This window comes from Pelodiscus sinensis, chromosome 1 (assembly GCF_052426305.1).
Source record: "Pelodiscus sinensis isolate ZL-2025 chromosome 1, ASM5242630v1, whole genome shotgun sequence".
Taxonomy (NCBI): domain Eukaryota; kingdom Metazoa; phylum Chordata; order Testudines; family Trionychidae; genus Pelodiscus; species Pelodiscus sinensis.
The window spans coordinates 360751991-360768111 of record NC_143052.1 but is presented as its reverse complement, the minus strand read 5'-3'; the positions used below and the strand labels follow the sequence as shown (position 1 = coordinate 360768111).

At 73.9% G+C, this 16121-nt stretch overlaps 1 protein-coding gene across 3 annotated transcripts in view; it reads left to right on the top strand.

Moving 5' to 3' along the window:
- HPX (hemopexin) overlaps positions 1 to 16121 on the top strand; it is a 64593-nt gene that overhangs the window by 19734 nt on the left and 28738 nt on the right. Inside the window, exons 2-3 of one of the 3 annotated variants that reach the window (XM_089775850.1) lie at positions 3473 to 3543; positions 14810 to 14890. In XM_089775850.1, the coding sequence (XP_089631976.1) occupies positions 3473 to 3543; positions 14810 to 14890 (152 nt within the window). The remainder of the gene's footprint in view (positions 1 to 3472; positions 3544 to 14809; positions 14891 to 16121) is intronic. The other 2 variants (XM_089775851.1, XM_089775852.1) reach the window with 2 other exon arrangements.

Genomic DNA, 16121 nt, shown 5'->3' with positions numbered 1-16121 from the left:
TCCCTGCCCAGACTAGGGCTGCCCCGGCTGGGGGTGGGGTCCCTGCCCAGACTAGGGCTGCCCCGGCTGGGGGTGGGGTCCCTGCCCAGACTAGGGCTGCCCCGGGTGGGGGTGGGGTCCCTGCCCAGACTAAGGCTGCCCCGGCTGGGGGTGGGGTCCCTGCCCAGACTAGGGCTGCCCCGGGTGGGGGTGGGGTCCCTGCCCAGACTAGGGCTGCCCCGGCTGGGGGTGGGGTCCCTGCCCAGACTAGGGCTGCCCCGGCGGGGGGTGGGGTCCCTGCCCAGAGGCTAAGGCTGCCCCGGCTGGGGGTGGGGTCCCTGCCCAGACTAGGGCTGCCCCGGCTGGGGGTGGGGTCCCTGCCCAGACTAGGGCTGCCCCGGCTGGGGTGGGGTCCCTGCCCAGACTAAGGCTGCCCCGGCTGGGGGTGGGGTCCCTGCCCAGACTAGGGCTGCCCCGGCTGGGGGTGGGGTCCCTGCCCAGACTAAGGCTGCCCCGGCTGGGGGTGGGGTCCCTGCCCAGACTAGGGCTGCCCCGGGTGGGGGTGGGGTCCCTGCCCAGACTAAGGCTGCCCCGGCTGGGGGGGGGGTCCCTGCCCAGACTAAGGCTGCCCCGGCTGGGGGTGGGGTCCCTGCCCAGACTAAGGCTGCCCCGGCTGGGGGTGGGGTCCCTGCCCAGACTAGGGCTGCCCCGGGTGGGGGTGGGGTCCCTGCCCAGACTAAGGCTGCCCCGGGTGGGGGTGGGGTCCCTGCCCAGACTAAGGCTGCCCCGGGTGGGGGTGGGGTCCCTGCCCAGACTAGGGCTGCCCCGGCTGGGGGTGGGGTCCCTGCCCAGACTAGGGCTGCCCCGGGTGGGGGTGGGGTCCCTGCCCAGACTAAGGCTGCCCCGGGTGGGGGTGGGGTCCCTGCCCAGACTAAGGCTGCCCCGGCTGGGGGTGGGGTCCCTGCCCAGACTAGGGCTGCCCCGGGTGGGGGTGGGGTCCCTGCACAGACTAGGGCTGCCCCGGGTGGGGGTGGGGTCCCTGCCCAGACTAAGGCTGCCCCGGCTGGGGGTGGGGTCCCTGCCCAGACTAGGGCTGCCCCGGGTGGGGGTGGGGTCCCTGCCCAGACTAAGGCTGCCCTGGCTGGGGGTGGGGTCCCTGCCCAGACTAAGGCTGCCCCGGGGTGGGGGTGGGGTCCCTGCCCAGACTAAGGCTGCCCTGGCTGGGGGTGGGGTCCCTGCCCAGACTATGGCTGCCCCGGCTGGGGGTGGGGTCCCTGCCCAGACTAAGGCTGCCCCGGGTGGGGGTGGGGTCCCTGCCCAGACTAGGGCTGCCCCGGCTGGGGGTGGGGTCCCTGCCCAGACTAGGGCTGCCCCGGGTGGGGGTGGGGTCCCTGCCCAGACTAAGGCTGCCCCGGGTGGGGGTGGGGTCCCTGCCCAGACTAGGGCTGCCCCGGCTGGGGGTGGGGTCCCTGCCCAGACTAAGGCTGCCCCGGGTGGGGGTGGGGTCCCTGCCCAGACTAGGGCTGCCCCGGGTGGGGGTGGGGTCCCTGCCCAGACTAGGGCTGCCCTGGCTGGGGGTGGGGTCCCTGCCCAGACTAAGGCTGCCCCGGGTGGGGGTGGGGTCCCTGCCCAGACTAGGGCTGCCCCGGGTGGGGGTGGGGTCCCTGCCCAGACTAGGGCTGCCCCGGGTGGGGGTGGGGTCCCTGCCCAGACTAGGGCTGCCCCGGCTGGGGGTGGGGTCCCTGCCCAGACTAGGGCTGCCCCGGCTGGGGGTGGGTCCCTGCCCAGACTAGGGCTGCCCCGGCTGGGGGTGGGGTCCCTGCCCAGACTAGGGCTGCCCCGGGTGGGGGTGGGGTCCCTGCCCAGACTAAGGCTGCCCCGGCTGGGGGTGGGGGCCCTGCCCAGACTAAGGCTGCCCCGGCTGGGGGTGGGGTCCCTGCCCAGACTAGGGCTGCCCCGGGTGGGGGTGGGGTCCCTGCCCAGACTAAGGCTGCCCCGGCTGGGGGTGGGGTCCCTGCCCAGACTAAGGCTGCCCCGGCTGGGGGTGGGGTCCCTGCCCAGACTAGGGCTGCCCCGGCTGGGGGTGGGGTCCCTGCCCAGACTAAGGCTGCCCCGGCTGGGGGTGGGGTCCCTGCCCAGACTAGGGCTGCCCTGGCTGGGGGTGGGGTCCCTGCCCAGACTAGGGCTGCCCTGGCTGGGGGTGGGGTCCCTGCCCAGACTAGGGCTGCCCCGGCTGGGGGTGGGGTCCCTGCCCAGACTAGGGCTGCCCTGGCTGGGGGTGGGGTCCCTGCCCAGACTAAGGCTGCCCCGGCTGGGGGTGGGGTCCCTGCCCAGACTAAGGCTGCCCCGGGTGGGGGTGGGGTCCCTGCCCAGACTAGGGCTGCCCCGGGTGGGGGTGGGGTCCCTGCCCAGACTAGGGCTGCCCCGGGTGGGGGTGGGGTCCCTGCCCAGACTAGGGCTGCCCCGGGTGGGGGTGGGGTCCCTGCCCAGACTAGGGCTGCCCCGGGTGGGGGTGGGGTCCCTGCCCAGACTAGGGCTGCCCCTGGCTGGGGGTGGGGTCCCTGCCCAGACTAAGGCTGCCCCTGGCTGGGGGTGGGGTCCCTGCCCAGACTAAGGCTGCCCCGGCTGGGGGTGGGGTCCCTGCCCAGACTAAGGCTGCCCCGGCTGAGGGTGGGGTCCCTGCCCAGACTAAGGCTGCCCCGGCTGGGGGTGGGTCCCTGCCCAGACTAGGGCTGCCCCGGGTGGGGGTGGGGTCCCTGCCCAGACTAGGGCTGCCCCGGCTGGGGTGGGGTCCCTGCCCAGACTAAGGCTGCCCCGGCTGGGGGTGGGGTCCCTGCCCAGACTAGGGCTGCCCCGGCTGGGGTGGGGTCCCTGCCCAGACTAGGGCTGCCCCGGGTGGGGGTGGGGTCCCTGTCCAGACTAAGGCTGCCCCGGGTGGGGGTGGGGTCCCTGCCCAGACTAGGGCTGCCCCGGCTGGGGGTGGGGTCCCTGCCCAGACTAGGGCTGCCCCGGGTGGGGGTGGGGTCCCTGCCCAGACTAGGGCTGCCCCGGCTGGGGGTGGGGTCCCTGCCCAGACTGGGGCTGCCCCGGGTGGGGGTGGGGTCCCTGCCCAGACTAGGGCTGCCCCGGGTGGGGGTGGGGTCCCTGCCCAGACTAAGGCTGCCCCGGGTGGGGGTGGGGTCCCTGCCCAGACTAAGGCTGCCCCGGGTGGGGGTGGGGTCCCTGCCCAGACTAAGGCTGCCCCGGGTGGGGGTGGGGTCCCTGCCCAGACTAGGGCTGCCCTGGCTGGGGGTGGGGTCCCTGCCCAGACTAGGGCTGCCCCGGCTGGGGGTGGGGTCCCTGCCCAGACTAGGGCTGCCCTGGCTGGGGGTGGGGTCCCTGCCCAGACTAAGGCTGCCCCGGGTGGGGGTGGGGTCCCTGCCCCGGGTGGGGGTGGGGGTCCCTGCCCCGGCTGGGGGGAGCCAGCCCCCCGCCCACACCGCTCTCTCTGCAGCGGCCATGGCAGACCCGGGGCAGCTGGAGCCCGGTTCCCGGCTGAGGGGGAGGCCGCGCTGAACGAGACGGGTGAGACGCCACCAGGGGCCGCGAGCGACCTGGGCCCCGGGGCTGGGACGGGGGGTCCTGGGGCACCTCAAGGACAAAATTGCTTAGAGACGTGGCCCCGTAGAGCCCGGCCTGGGGCCCTGAGCGGGGCTGGACCCCGTCCCCCGAGGCCTCTGCCAGCCTGGGGGGCTGCTCCCCACACTGGCCAGCGCCCCCTGTGCCCCCCAGGCCTCCTCACACAGGGGAGAGGTATTAACCCATCCCCCCGCCCCCACACACCCCAGTGCTCCCTGTGCCCCCCAGCCCCCCTTACACAGGGAGAGGTTATAACCCATCCCCCACCTCCCCCGGACCCCCCAGTGCTCCCTGTGCCCCCCAGCCCCCTCACACAGGGGAGAGGTATTAACCCATCCCCCCACCCCCCACACACCCCAGTGCTCCCTGTGCCCCCCAGCCCCCTTACACAGGGGAGAGGTTATAACCCATCCCCCACCTCCCCTCAGACACCCAGTGCTCCCTGTGCCCCCCAGCCCCCTCACACAGGGGAGAGGTTATAACCCATCCCCCACCTCCCCTCACACACCCCAGTGCTCCCTGTGCCCCCCAGCCCCCTTACACAGGGGAGAGGTTATAACCCATCCCCCACCTCCCCTCAGACACCCCAGTGCTCCCTGTGCCCCCCAGGCCCCCTCACACAGGGGAGAGGTTATAACCCATCCCCCACCCCCCCTCACACACCCCAGTGCTCCCTGTGCCCCCCCAACCCCCCTCACACAGGGGAGAGGTTATAACCCATCCCCCCACCTCCCCTCAGACACCCCAGTGCTCCCTGTGCCCCCCCAGCCCCCTCACACAGGGGAGAGGTCATAACCCATCCCCCACCTCCCCTCAGACACCCCAGTGCTCCCTGTGCCCCCCAGCCCCCTCACACAGGGGAGAGGTTATAACCCATCCCCCACCTCCCCTCACACACCCCAGTGCTCCCCCCAGCCCCCCTTACACAGAGGAGAGGTTATAACCCATCCCCCACCCCCCCTCACACACCCCAGTGCTCCCTGTGCCCCCCAGCCCCCCTACACAGGGGAGAGGTTATAACCCATCCCCCCCCCCCCCCACACTCCAGTGCTCCCTGTGCCCCCCAGCCCCCCTTACACAGGGAGAGGTTATAACCCATCCCCCACCTCCCCTCAGACACCCCAGTGCTCCCTGTGCCCCCAGCCCCCTCACACAGGGGAGAGGTTATAACCCATCCCCCACCTCCCCTCAGACACCCAGTGCTCCCTGTGCCCCCAGCCCCCTTACACAGGGGAGAGGTTATAACCCATCCCCCACCTCCCCTCAGACACCCCAGTGCTCCCTGTGCCCCCCAGGCCCCCCTCACACAGGGGAGAGGTTATAACCCATCCCCCACCTCCCCTCAGACACCCCAGTGCTCCCTGTGCCCCCCAGCCCCCCTCACACAGGGGAGAGGTCATAACCCATCCCCCACCTCCCCTCAGACACCCCAGTGCTCCCTGTGCCCCCCCAGCCCCCCTCACACAGGGGAGAGGTTATAACCCATCCCCCACCCCCCCTCACACACCCCAGTGCTCCCTGTGCCCCCAGCCCCCCTTACACAGGGAGAGGTTATAACCCATCCCCCACCCCCCCCACACACTCCAGTGCTCCCTGTGCCCCCCAGCCCCCCTTACACAGGGGAGAGGTTATAACCCATCCCCCACCTCCCCCAGACACCCCAGTGCTCCCTGTAGCCCCCCTTACACAGGGGAGAGGTTATAACCCATCCCCCGCCTCCCCTCAAACACCCCAGTGCTCCCTGTGCCCCCCTTACACAGGGGAGAGGTTATAACCCATCCCCCACCTCCCCTTAGACACCCCAGTGCTCCCTGTAGCCCCCCTTACACAGGGGAGAGGTTATAACCCATCCCCCACCTCCCCTTAGACACCCCAGTGCTCCCTGTGCCCCCCAGCCCCCTTACACAGGGGAGAGGTTATAACCCATCCCCCACCTCCCCTTAGACACCCCAGTGCTCCCTGTGACCCCCAGCCCCCCCTTACACAGGGGAGAGGTTATAACCCATCCCCCACCTCCCCTCACACACCCCAGTGCTCCCTGTGCCCCCAGCCCCCCCCCCCCACACAGGGGAGAGGTTCTAACCCATCCCGCACCTCCCCTCACACACCCCAGTGCTCCCTGTGCCCCCCAGCCCCCCTTACACAGGGGAGAGGTTCTAACCCATCCCCCACCTCCCTCAGACACCCCAGTGCTCCCTGTGCCCCCCAGCCCCCTCACACAGGGGAGAGGTTATAACCCATCCCCCACCCCCCACACACACTCCAGTGCTCCCTGTGCCCCCCAGCCCCCCTCACACAGGGGAGAGGTTATAACCCATCCCCCACCCCCCACACACACTCCAGTGCTCCCTATGCCCCCCAGCCCCCCTTACACAGGGAGAGGTTATAACCCATCCCCCCCCACACACACCCCAGTGCTCCCTGTGCCCCCCAGCCCCCCTTACACAGGGGAGAGGTTATAACCCATCCCCCCCCTCACACACCCCAGTGCTCCCTGTGCCCCCCAGCCCCCCTCACACAGGGGAGAGGTTATAACCCATCCCCCACCTCCCCGTAGACACCCCAGTGCTCCCTGTGCCCCCCAGCCCCCCTCATACAGGGGAGAGGTTATAACCCATCCCCCCACCTCCCCTCAGACACCCCAGTGCTCCCTGTGCCCCCCCAGCCCCCTTACACAGGGGAGAGGTTATAACCCATCCCCCACCTCCCCTCACACACCCCAGTGCTCCCTGTGCCCCTCAGCCCCCTTACACAGGGGAGAGGTTATAACCCATCCCCCACCTCCCCTCAGACACCCCAGTGCTCCCTGTGCCCCCAGCCCCCCCCACACAGGGGAGAGGTTCTAACCCATCCCCCACCTCCCCTCACACACCCCAGTGCTCCCTGTGCCCCCCAGCCCCCCTCACAGAGGGGAGAGGTTATAACCCATCCCCCCTCCCCTCACACACCCCAGTGCTCCCCCCAGCCCCCCATACACAGGGGACAGGTTATAACCCATCCCCCACCTCCCCTCAGACACCCCAGTGCTCCCTGTGCCCCCCCAGCCCCCCTCACAGAGGGGAGAGGTTATAACCCATCCCCCCTCCCCTCACACACCCCAGTGCTCCCCCCAGCCCCCCATACACAGGGGACAGGTTATAACCCATCCCCCACCTCCCCTCAGACACCCCAGTGCTCCCTGTGCCCCCCAGACCCCCCTTACACAGGGGAGAGGTTATAACCCATCCCCCACCTCCCCTCAGACACCCCAGTGCTCCCTGTGCCCCCCAGCCCCCCTCACACAGGGGAGAGGTTCTAACCCATCCCCCACCTCCCGTCAGACACCCCAGTGCTCCCTGTGCCCCCCCCCAGCCCCCCTTACACAGGGGAGAGGTTATAACCCATCCCCCACCTCCCCTCAGACACCCCAGTGCTCCCTGTGCCCCCCAGACCCCTTACACAGGGGAGAGGTTATAACCCATCCCCGTGGGTGCAGGGGGCTGGTCGGTGGGTGCGGGGGTCAGGTCGGTGGGTGTGGGGGTCAGGTGGTGGGTGCGGGGGTCAGGTGGTGGGTGCAGGGGGTCAGGTCGGTGGGTGCGGGGGGTCAGGTCGGTGGGTGCAGGGGGCTGGTCGGTGGGTGCGGGGGGCTGGTCGGTGGGTGCAGGGGGCTGGTGGTGGGTGCGGGGGTCAGGTGGTGGGTGCGGGGGTCAGGTCGGTGGGTCCGGGGGTCAGGTGGTGGGTGCGGGGGGTCAGGTCGGTGGGTGCGGGGGTCAGGTCGGTGGGTCCGGGGGTCAGGTGGTGGGTGCGGGGGGTCAGGTCGGTGGGTGCGGGGGTCAGGTGGTGGGTGTGGGGGTCAGGTGGTGGGTGCGGGGGGCTGGTGGTGGGTGCGGGGGTCAGGTCAGTGGGTGCGGGGGGCTGGTGGTGGGTGCGGGGGGTCAGGTCGGTGGGTGCGGGGGGCAGGTCGGTGGGTGCGGAGGGTCAGGTCGGTGGGTGCGGGGGTCAGGTGGTGGGTGCGGGGGTCAGGTGCTGGGTGCGGGGGTCAGGGGGTGGGTGCGGGGGGTCAGGTCGGTGGGTGCGGGGGTCAGGTGCTGGGTGCGGGGGGTCAGGTGGTGGGTGCGGGGGGTCAGGTCGGTGGGTGCGGGGGTCAGGTCGGTTGGGGCGGGGGTCAGGTGGTGGGTGCGGGGGGCTGGTCGGTGGGTGCAGGGGTCAGGTCGGTGGGTGCGGGGGTCAGGTCGGTGGGTGCGGGGGTCAGGTGCTGGGTGCGGGGGTCAGGGGGTGGGTGCGGGGGGTCAGGTCGGTGGGTGCGGGGGTCAGGTGCTGGGTGCGGGGGTCAGGTGGTGGGTGCGGGGGGTCAGGTCGGTGGGTGCGGGGGTCAGGTGGTGGGTGCGGGGGTCAGGTCGGTGGGTGCAGGGGGCTGGTCGGTGGGTGCGGGGGTCAGGTGGTGGGTGCAGGGGGCTGGTCGGTGGGTGCAGGGGTCAGGTCGGTGGGGGGGGCTGGTCGGTGGGTGCGGGGGTCAGGTCAGTGGGTGCGGGGGGCTGGTGGTGGGTGCGGGGGGCAGGTCGGTGGGTGCGGGGGGCAGGTCGGTGTTTGCGGGGGTCAGGTCGGTGGGTGCGGGGGGTCAGGTGGTGGGTGCGGGGGTCAGGTGCTGGGTGCGGGGGTTCAGGGGGTGGGTGCGGGGGGTCAGGTCGGTGGGTGCGGGGGTCAGGTGCTGGGTGCGGGGGGTCAGGTGGTGGGTGCGGGGGGCTGGTCGGTGGGTGCAGGGGTCAGGTCGGTGGGTGCGGGGGTCAGGTGGTGGGTGCGGGGGTCAGGTCGGTGGGTGCAGGGGGCTGGTCGGTGGGTGCGGGGGTCAGGTGGTGGGTGCAGGGGGCTGGTCGGTGGGTGCGGGGGTCAGGTCGGTGGGTGCGGGGGTCAGGTGGTGGGTGCGGGGGGTCAGGTCGGTGAGTGCAGGGGGCTGGTCGGTGGGTGCGGGGGTCAGGTCGGTGGGTGCGGGGGTTAGGTGGTGAGTGCGGGGGTCAGGTGGTGGGTGCGGGGGGTCAGGTCGGTGGGTGCGGGGGGCTGGTCGGTGGGTGCGGGGGTCAGGTCGGTGGGTGCGGGGGTCAGGTCGGTGGGGGGCTGGTCGGTGGGTGCGGGGGTCAGGTCGGTGGGGGGGGCTGGTCGGTGGGTGCGGGGGGCTGGTGGTGGGTGCGGGGGGTCAGGTGGTGGGTGCGGGGGTCATGTCGGTGGGTGCAGGGGGCTGGTCGGTGGGTGCGGGGGGTCAGGTCGGTGGGTGCGGGGGTCAGGTGGTGGGTGCGGGGGTCAGGTCGGTGGGTGCAGGGGTCAGGTGGTGGGTGCGGGGGTCAGGTGGGTGGGTGCGGGGGTCAGGTGGTGGGTGCGGGGGGCTGGTGGTGGGTGCGGGGGTCAGGTGGTGGGTGCGGGGGTCAGGTGGTGGGTGCAGGGGTCAGGTCGGTGGGTGCGGGGGTCAGGTCGGTGGGTGCGGGGGGCTGGTGGTGGGTGCAGGGGTCAGGTGGTGGGTGCGGGGGGTCAGGTCGGTGGGTGCGGGGGTCAGGTGGTGGGTGCAGGGGTCAGGTGGTGGGTGCGGGGGTCAGGTCGGTGGGTGCAGGGGTCAGGTGGTGGGTGAGGGGGTCAGGTGGTGGGTGCAGGGGTCAGGTGGTGAGTGCGGGGGTCAGGTGGTGGGTGCGGGGGGTCAGGTGGTGGGTGCGGGGGTCAGGTGGTGGGTGCAGGGGTCAGGTCGGTGGGTGCGGGGGGCAGGTCGGTGGGTGCGGAGGGTCAGGTCGGTGGGTGCGGGGGTCAGGTGGTGGGTGCGGGGGTCAGGTGCTGGGTGCGGGGGGTCAGGGGGTGGGTGCGGGGGTCAGGTGGTGGGTGCGGGGGTCAGGTGGTGGGTGCAGGGGTCAGGTCGGTGGGTGCGGGGGTCAGGTGGTGAGTGCGGGGGTCAGGTGGTGGGTGCGGGGGGTCAGGTGGTGAGTGCGGGGGTCAGGTGGTGGGTGCGGGGGGTCAGGTCGGTGGGTGCGGGGGCCTGGTGGTGGGTGCGGGGGGTCAGGGGGTGGGTGCGGGGGTCAGGTGGTGAGTGCGGGGGTCAGGTGGTGGGTGCGGGGGTCAGGTGGTGGGTGCGGGGGGTCAGGTCGGTGGGTGCGGGGGGCTGGTCGGTGGGTGCGGGGGTCAGGTCGGTGGGTGCGGGGGTCAGGTCGGTGGGGGGGGCTGGTCGGTGGGTGCGGGGGTCAGGTCGGTGGGGGCTGGTCGGTGGGTGCGGGGGGCTGGTGGTGGGTGCGGGGGGTCAGGTGGTGGGTGCGGGGGTCATGTCGGTGGGTGCAGGGGGCTGGTCGGTGGGTGCGGGGGGTCAGGTCGGTGGGTGCGGGGGTCAGGTGGTGGGTGCGGGGGTCAGGTCGGTGGGTGCAGGGGTCAGGTGGTGGGTGCGGGGGTCAGGTCGGTGGGTGCGGGGGGTCAGGTCGGTGGGTGCGGGGGTCAGGTGGTGGGTGCGGGGGTCAGGTCGGTGGGTGCGGGGGGTCAGGTCGGTGGGTGCGGGGGTCAGGTGGTGGGTGCGGGGGTCAGGTGGTGGGTGCGGGGGTCAGGTGGGTGGGTGCGGGGGTCAGGTGGTGGGTGCGGGGGGCTGGTGGTGGGTGCGGGGGTCAGGTGGTGGGTGCGGGGGTCAGGTCGGTGGGTGCGGGGGGCTGGTGGTGGGTGCAGGGGTCAGGTGGTGGGTGCGGGGGGTCAGGTCGGTGGGTGCGGGGGTCAGGTGGTGGGTGCGGGGGTCAGGTGGTGGGTGCGGGGGTCAGGTCGGTGGGTGCAGGGGTCAGGTGGTGGGTGAGGGGGTCAGGTGGTGGGTGCAGGGGTCAGGTGGTGAGTGCGGGGGTCAGGTGGTGGGTGCGGGGGTCAGGTGGTGGGTGCAGGGGTCAGGTCGGTGGGTGCGGGGGGCAGGTCGGTGGGTGCGGGGGTCAGGTGGTGGGTGCGGGGGTCAGGTGCTGGGTGCGGGGGGTCAGGGGGTGGGTGCGGGGGGTCAGGTGGTGGGTGCGGGGGTCAGGTGGTGGGTGCAGGGGTCAGGTCGGTGGGTGCGGGGGTCAGGTGGTGAGTGCGGGGGTCAGGTGGTGGGTGCGGGGGTCAGGTGGTGAGTGCGGGGGTCAGGTGGTGGGTGCGGGGGGTCAGGTCGGTGGGTGCGGGGGCCTGGTGGTGGGTGCGGGGGTCAGGGGGTGGGTGCGGGGGTCAGGTGGTGAGTGCGGGGGTCAGGTGGTGGGTGCAGGGGTCAGGTGGTGGGTGCGGGGGGTCAGGTGGTGGGTGCGGGGGGTCAGGTCAGTGGGTGCGGGGGTCAGGTGGTGGGTGCGGGGGTCAGGTGGTGAGTGCGGGGGGCTGGTGGTGGGTGCAGGGGTCAGGTGGTGGGTGCGGGGGCCTGGTGGTGGGTGCGGGGGTCAGGTCGGTGGGTGCGGGGGTCAGGTGGTGGGTGCGGGGGGCTGGTGGTGGGTGCAGGGGTCAGGTGGTGGGTGCGGGGGCCTGGTGGTGGGTGCGGGGGTCAGGTCGGTGGGTGCGGGGGTCAGGTGGTGGGTTCGGGGGTCAGGTGGTGGGTGCGGGGGGCTGGTGGTGGGTGCGGGGGGTCAGGTCGGTGGGTGCGGGGGTCAGGTGGTGGGTGCGGGGGGCTGGTGGTGGGTGCAGGGGTCAGGTGGTGGGTGCGGGGGGTCAGGTCGGTGGGTGCGGGGGTCAGGTGGTGGGTGCGGGGGTCAGGTGGTGGGTGCGGGGGTCAGGTCGGTGGGTGCAGGGGTCAGGTGGTGGGTGCGGGGGTCAGGTGGTGGGTGCGGGGGGTCAGGTCGGTGGGTGCGGGGGTCAGGTGGTGGGTGCGGGGGTCAGGTGGTGGGTGCGGGGGTCAGGTCAGTGGGTGCGGGGGGCTGGTGGGGGGTGCGGGGGTCAGGTCAGTGGGTGCGGGGGTCAGGTGGTGGGTGCGGGGGTCAGGTGGTGGGTGCGGGGGTCAGGTGGTGGGTGCGGGGGTCAGGTCAGTGGGTGCGGGGGGCTGGTGGTGGGTGCGGGGGTCAGGTGGTGGGTGCGGGGGGTCAGGTCGGTGGGTGCGGGGGTCAGGTGGTGGGTGCGGGGGGTCAGGTCGGTGGGTGCGGGGGCTCAGGTCGGTGGGTGCGGGGGGCTGGTGGTGGATGCGGGGGGTCAGGTCGGTGGGTGCGGGGGCTCAGGTCGGTGGGTGCGGGGGGCTGGTGGTGGGTGCGGGGGTCAGGTCGGTGGGTGCGGGGGGCTGGTGGTGGGTGCGGGGGGTCAGGTCGGTGGGTGCGGGGGGTCAGGTGGTGGGTGCGGGGGTCAGGTGGTGGGTGCGGGGGTCAGGTCAGTGGGTGCGGGGGGCTGGTGGGGGGTGCGGGGGTCAGGTCAGTGGGTGCGGGGGTCAGGTCGGTGGGTGCGGGGGTCAGGTGGTGGGTGCGGGGGTCAGGTCAGTGGGTGCGGGGGGCTGGTGGTGGGTGCGGGGGTCAGGTGGTGGGTGCGGGGGGTCAGGTCGGTGGGTGCGGGGGTCAGGTGGTGGGTGCGGGGGGCTGGTGGTGGGTGCGGGGGTCAGGTGGTGAGTGCGGGGGGCTGGTGGTGGGTGCAGGGGTCAGGTGGTGGGTGCGGGGGCCTGGTGGTGGGTGCGGGGGTCAGGTCGGTGGGTGCGGGGGTCAGGTGGTGGGTGCGGGGGGCTGGTGGTGGGTGCAGGGGTCAGGTGGTGGGTGCGGGGGCCTGGTGGTGGGTGCGGGGGTCAGGTCGGTGGGTGCGGGGGTCAGGTGGTGGGTTCGGGGGTCAGGTGGTGGGTGCGGGGGGCTGGTGGTGGGTGCGGGGGGTCAGGTCGGTGGGTGCGGGGGTCAGGTGGTGGGTGCGGGGGGCTGGTGGTGGGTGCAGGGGTCAGGTGGTGGGTGCGGGGGGTCAGGTCGGTGGGTGCGGGGGTCAGGTGGTGGGTGCGGGGGTCAGGTGGTGGGTGCGGGGGTCAGGTCGGTGGGTGCAGGGGTCAGGTGGTGGGTGCGGGGGTCAGGTGGTGGGTGCGGGGGGTCAGGTCGGTGGGTGCGGGGGTCAGGTGGTGGGTGCGGGGGTCAGGTGGTGGGTGCGGGGGTCAGGTCAGTGGGTGCGGGGGGCTGGTGGGGGGTGCGGGGGTCAGGTCAGTGGGTGCGGGGGTCAGGTCGGTGGGTGCGGGGGTCAGGTGGTGGGTGCGGGGGTCAGGTGGTGGGTGCGGGGGTCAGGTGGTGGGTGCGGGGGTCAGGTCAGTGGGTGCGGGGGGCTGGTGGTGGGTGCGGGGGTCAGGTGGTGGGTGCGGGGGGTCAGGTCGGTGGGTGCGGGGGTCAGGTGGTGGGTGCGGGGGGTCAGGTCGGTGGGTGCGGGGGCTCAGGTCGGTGGGTGCGGGGGGCTGGTGGTGGATGCGGGGGGTCAGGTCGGTGGGTGCGGGGGCTCAGGTCGGTGGGTGCGGGGGGCTGGTGGTGGGTGCGGGGGGTCAGGTCGGTGGGTGCGGGGGGCTGGTGGTGGGTGCGGGGGGTCAGGTCGGTGGGTGCGGGGGTCAGGTGGTGGGTGCGGGGGTCAGGTGGTGGGTGCGGGGGTCAGGTCAGTGGGTGCGGGGGGCTGGTGGGGGGTGCGGGGGTCAGGTCAGTGGGTGCGGGGGTCAGGTCGGTGGGTGCGGGGGTCAGGTGGTGGGTGCGGGGGTCAGGTCAGTGGGTGCGGGGGGCTGGTGGTGGGTGCGGGGGTCAGGTGGTGGGTGCGGGGGGTCAGGTCGGTGGGTGCGGGGGTCAGGTGGTGGGTGCGGGGGGCTGGTGGTGGGTGCGGGGGGTCAGGTCGGTGGGTGCGGGGGCTCAGGTCGGTGGGTGCGGGGGGCTGGTGGTGGGTGCGGGGGGTCAGGTCGGTGGGTGCGGGGGGTCAGGTGGTGGGTGCGGGGGGCTGGTGGTGGGTGCGGGGGTCAGGTCGGTGGGTGCAGGGGTCAGGTGGTGGGTGCAGGGGTCAGGTGGTGGGTGCGGGGGTCAGGTCGGTGGGTGCGGGGGTCAGGTGGTGGGTGCAGGGGTCAGGTGGTGGGTGCGGGGGGTCAGGTCGGTGGGTGCGGGGGTCAGGTGGTGGGTGCAGGGGGCTGGTCGGTGGGTGCGGGGGGTCAGGTCGGTGGGTGCGGGGGTCAGGTCGGTGGGTGCAGGGGTCAGGTGGTGGGTGCGGGGGGCTGGTCGGTGGGTGCAGGGGTCAGGTCGGTGGGTGCAGGGGTCAGGTGGTGGGTGCGGGGGGTCAGGTGGTGGGTGCGGGGGTCAGGTCGGTGGGTGCAGGGGTCAGGTGGTGGGTGCAGGGGTCAGGTGGTGGGTGCGGGGGGTCAGGTCGGTGGGTGCGGGGGGCTGGTCGGTGGGTGCAGGGGTCAGGTCGGTGGGTGCAGGGGTCAGGTCGGTGGGTGCAGGGGTCAGGTGGTGGGTGCGGGGGGTCAGGTGGTGGGTGCGGGGGGTCAGGTGGTGGGTGCGGGGGTCAGGTCGGTGGGTGCAGGGGTCAGGTGGTGGGTGCGGGGGGTCAGGTCGGTGGGTGCGGGGGTCAGGTGGTGGGTGCAGGGGGCTGGTCGGTGGGTGCGGGGGGTCAGGTCGGTGGGTGCGGGGGTCAGGTCGGTGGGTGCAGGGGTCAGGTGGTGGGTGCGGGGGGCTGGTCGGTGGGTGCAGGGGTCAGGTGGTGGGTGCGGGGGTCAGGTGGTGGGTGCGGGGGGCTGGTCGGTGGGTGCAGGGGTCAGGTCGGTGGGTGCAGGGGTCAGGTGGTGGGTGCAGGGGTCAGGTGGTGGGTGCGGGGGGTCAGGTCGGTGGGTGCGGGGGGCTGGTCGGTGGGTGCAGGGGTCAGGTCGGTGGGTGCAGGGGTCAGGTCGGTGGGTGCAGGGGTCAGGTGGTGGGTGCGGGGGGTCAGGTGGTGGGTGCGGGGGGTCAGGTCGGTGGGTGCGGGGGTCAGGTGGTGGGTGCGGGGGTCAGGTGGTGGGTGCGGGGGTCAGGTCGGTGGGTGCGGGGGTCAGGTGGTGGGTGCGGGGGTCAGGTGGTGGGTGCGGGGGGTCAGGTCGGTGGGTGCGGGGGTCAGGTGGTGGGTGCGGGGGGTCAGGTGGTGGGTGCGGGGGTCAGGTGGTGGGTGCGGGGGTCAGGTGGTGGGTGCAGGGGGCTGGTCGGTGGGTGCGGGGGTCAGGTGGTGGGTGCGGGGGGCTGGTGGTGGGTGCGGGGGGTCAGGTCGGTGGGTGCGGGGGTTCAGGTCCCCGAGCTGGGCGGGTCAGTGCCCCTCTGGACCGGACCGCGCTCTTCCCCAGAGCTGGCCGCGCGCTGCGCAGACGACGGGGGCTTTGACGCCGTGACGCTGGACGAGCGGGGCGTGATGCTCTTCTTCAGAGGTAGGAGCCGCGGCAGGTCCGGGGAGCAGGACAGGCCGGGGCCACGTCCCCCCGTTGCCAGCGCTGAGCCGCCGGCGGGTCCCAGGGGGTCGCCCCTCCAGGCCGGCGGCTTCGACGGCAGCGAGTCCCAGGCGAGGCCTCGTTCCCTGACGCCTCCCGTGAGCTGCCCACGGGGCCGGGCAGTGGCCACGCCCCTCCCCCGCCTCCCGCAGCCCCCCGGCCCCGACTGCACTCAGGCCTGGCCGGGCTTGGGAGGGACCCGCGCTGCGGGGAGGGGCGCCGGGGGGGCCTCACAGGCGCCCAGGATCGGGGCCTGGCCAGGCCCTGGGGCCGCAGCTCCCGTCAGGGCCCCTTGCACCAAGACCTCTTGGCTCTGACCGCAGAGCCCCCCATGAGTCCCCCACAGCGAGTCGCAGCCCCAAGGGGCAGGCTCCCCAGTGTCGGCCGGTCTTTGCAGCCCGTCAGCAGCCGCCCCCAGCCCCAAGGGCACCGCGCCCCTCCCCTGCCCTCTGGGGGCACCGCGCCCCTCCCCCGCCCTCTGGGGGCACCCCGCCCTTCCCCAGTCCTCCGGGGGCACCCCGCCCCTCCCCCCGCCCTCTGGGGGCACCCCACCCCTCCCCTGTTCTCCGGGGGCACCCCGCCCCTCCCCCCGCCCTCTGGGGGCACCCCACCACTCCCCTGTTCTCCGGGGGCACCCCGCCCCTCCCCCACCCTTTAGGGCACCCTGCCCCTCCCCAACCCTCCGGGGGCACCGCGCCCCTCCCCTGCCCTCCAGGGGCACTGCGCCCCTCCCCCGCCCTCCGAGGGCACCCCGCCCCTCCCCCACCCTTTAGGGCACCCCGCCGCTCCCCTGTTCTCCAGGGGCACCGCGCCCCTCCCCCCGCCCTCTGGGGGAACCGCGTCCCTCCCCTGCCCTCCAGGGGCACCGCGCCCCTCCCCCTGCCCTCCGGGGGCACCCCGCCCCTCCCCCGCCCTCCAGGGGCACCGCACCCCTCCCCCCGCCCTCTGGGGGCACCCCGCCCCTCCCCTCTTCTCCGGGGGCACCGCACCCCTCCCCCCGCCCTCTGGGGGAACCGCGCCCCTCCCCTGCCCTCCAGGGGCACCCCGCCCCTCCCCCGCCCTCCAGGGGCACCGCGCCCCTCCCCCCGCCCTCTGGGGGCACCCCGCCCCTCCCCTGTTCTCCGGGGGCACCGCATCCCTCCCCCCGCCCTCTGGGGGAACCGCGCCCCTC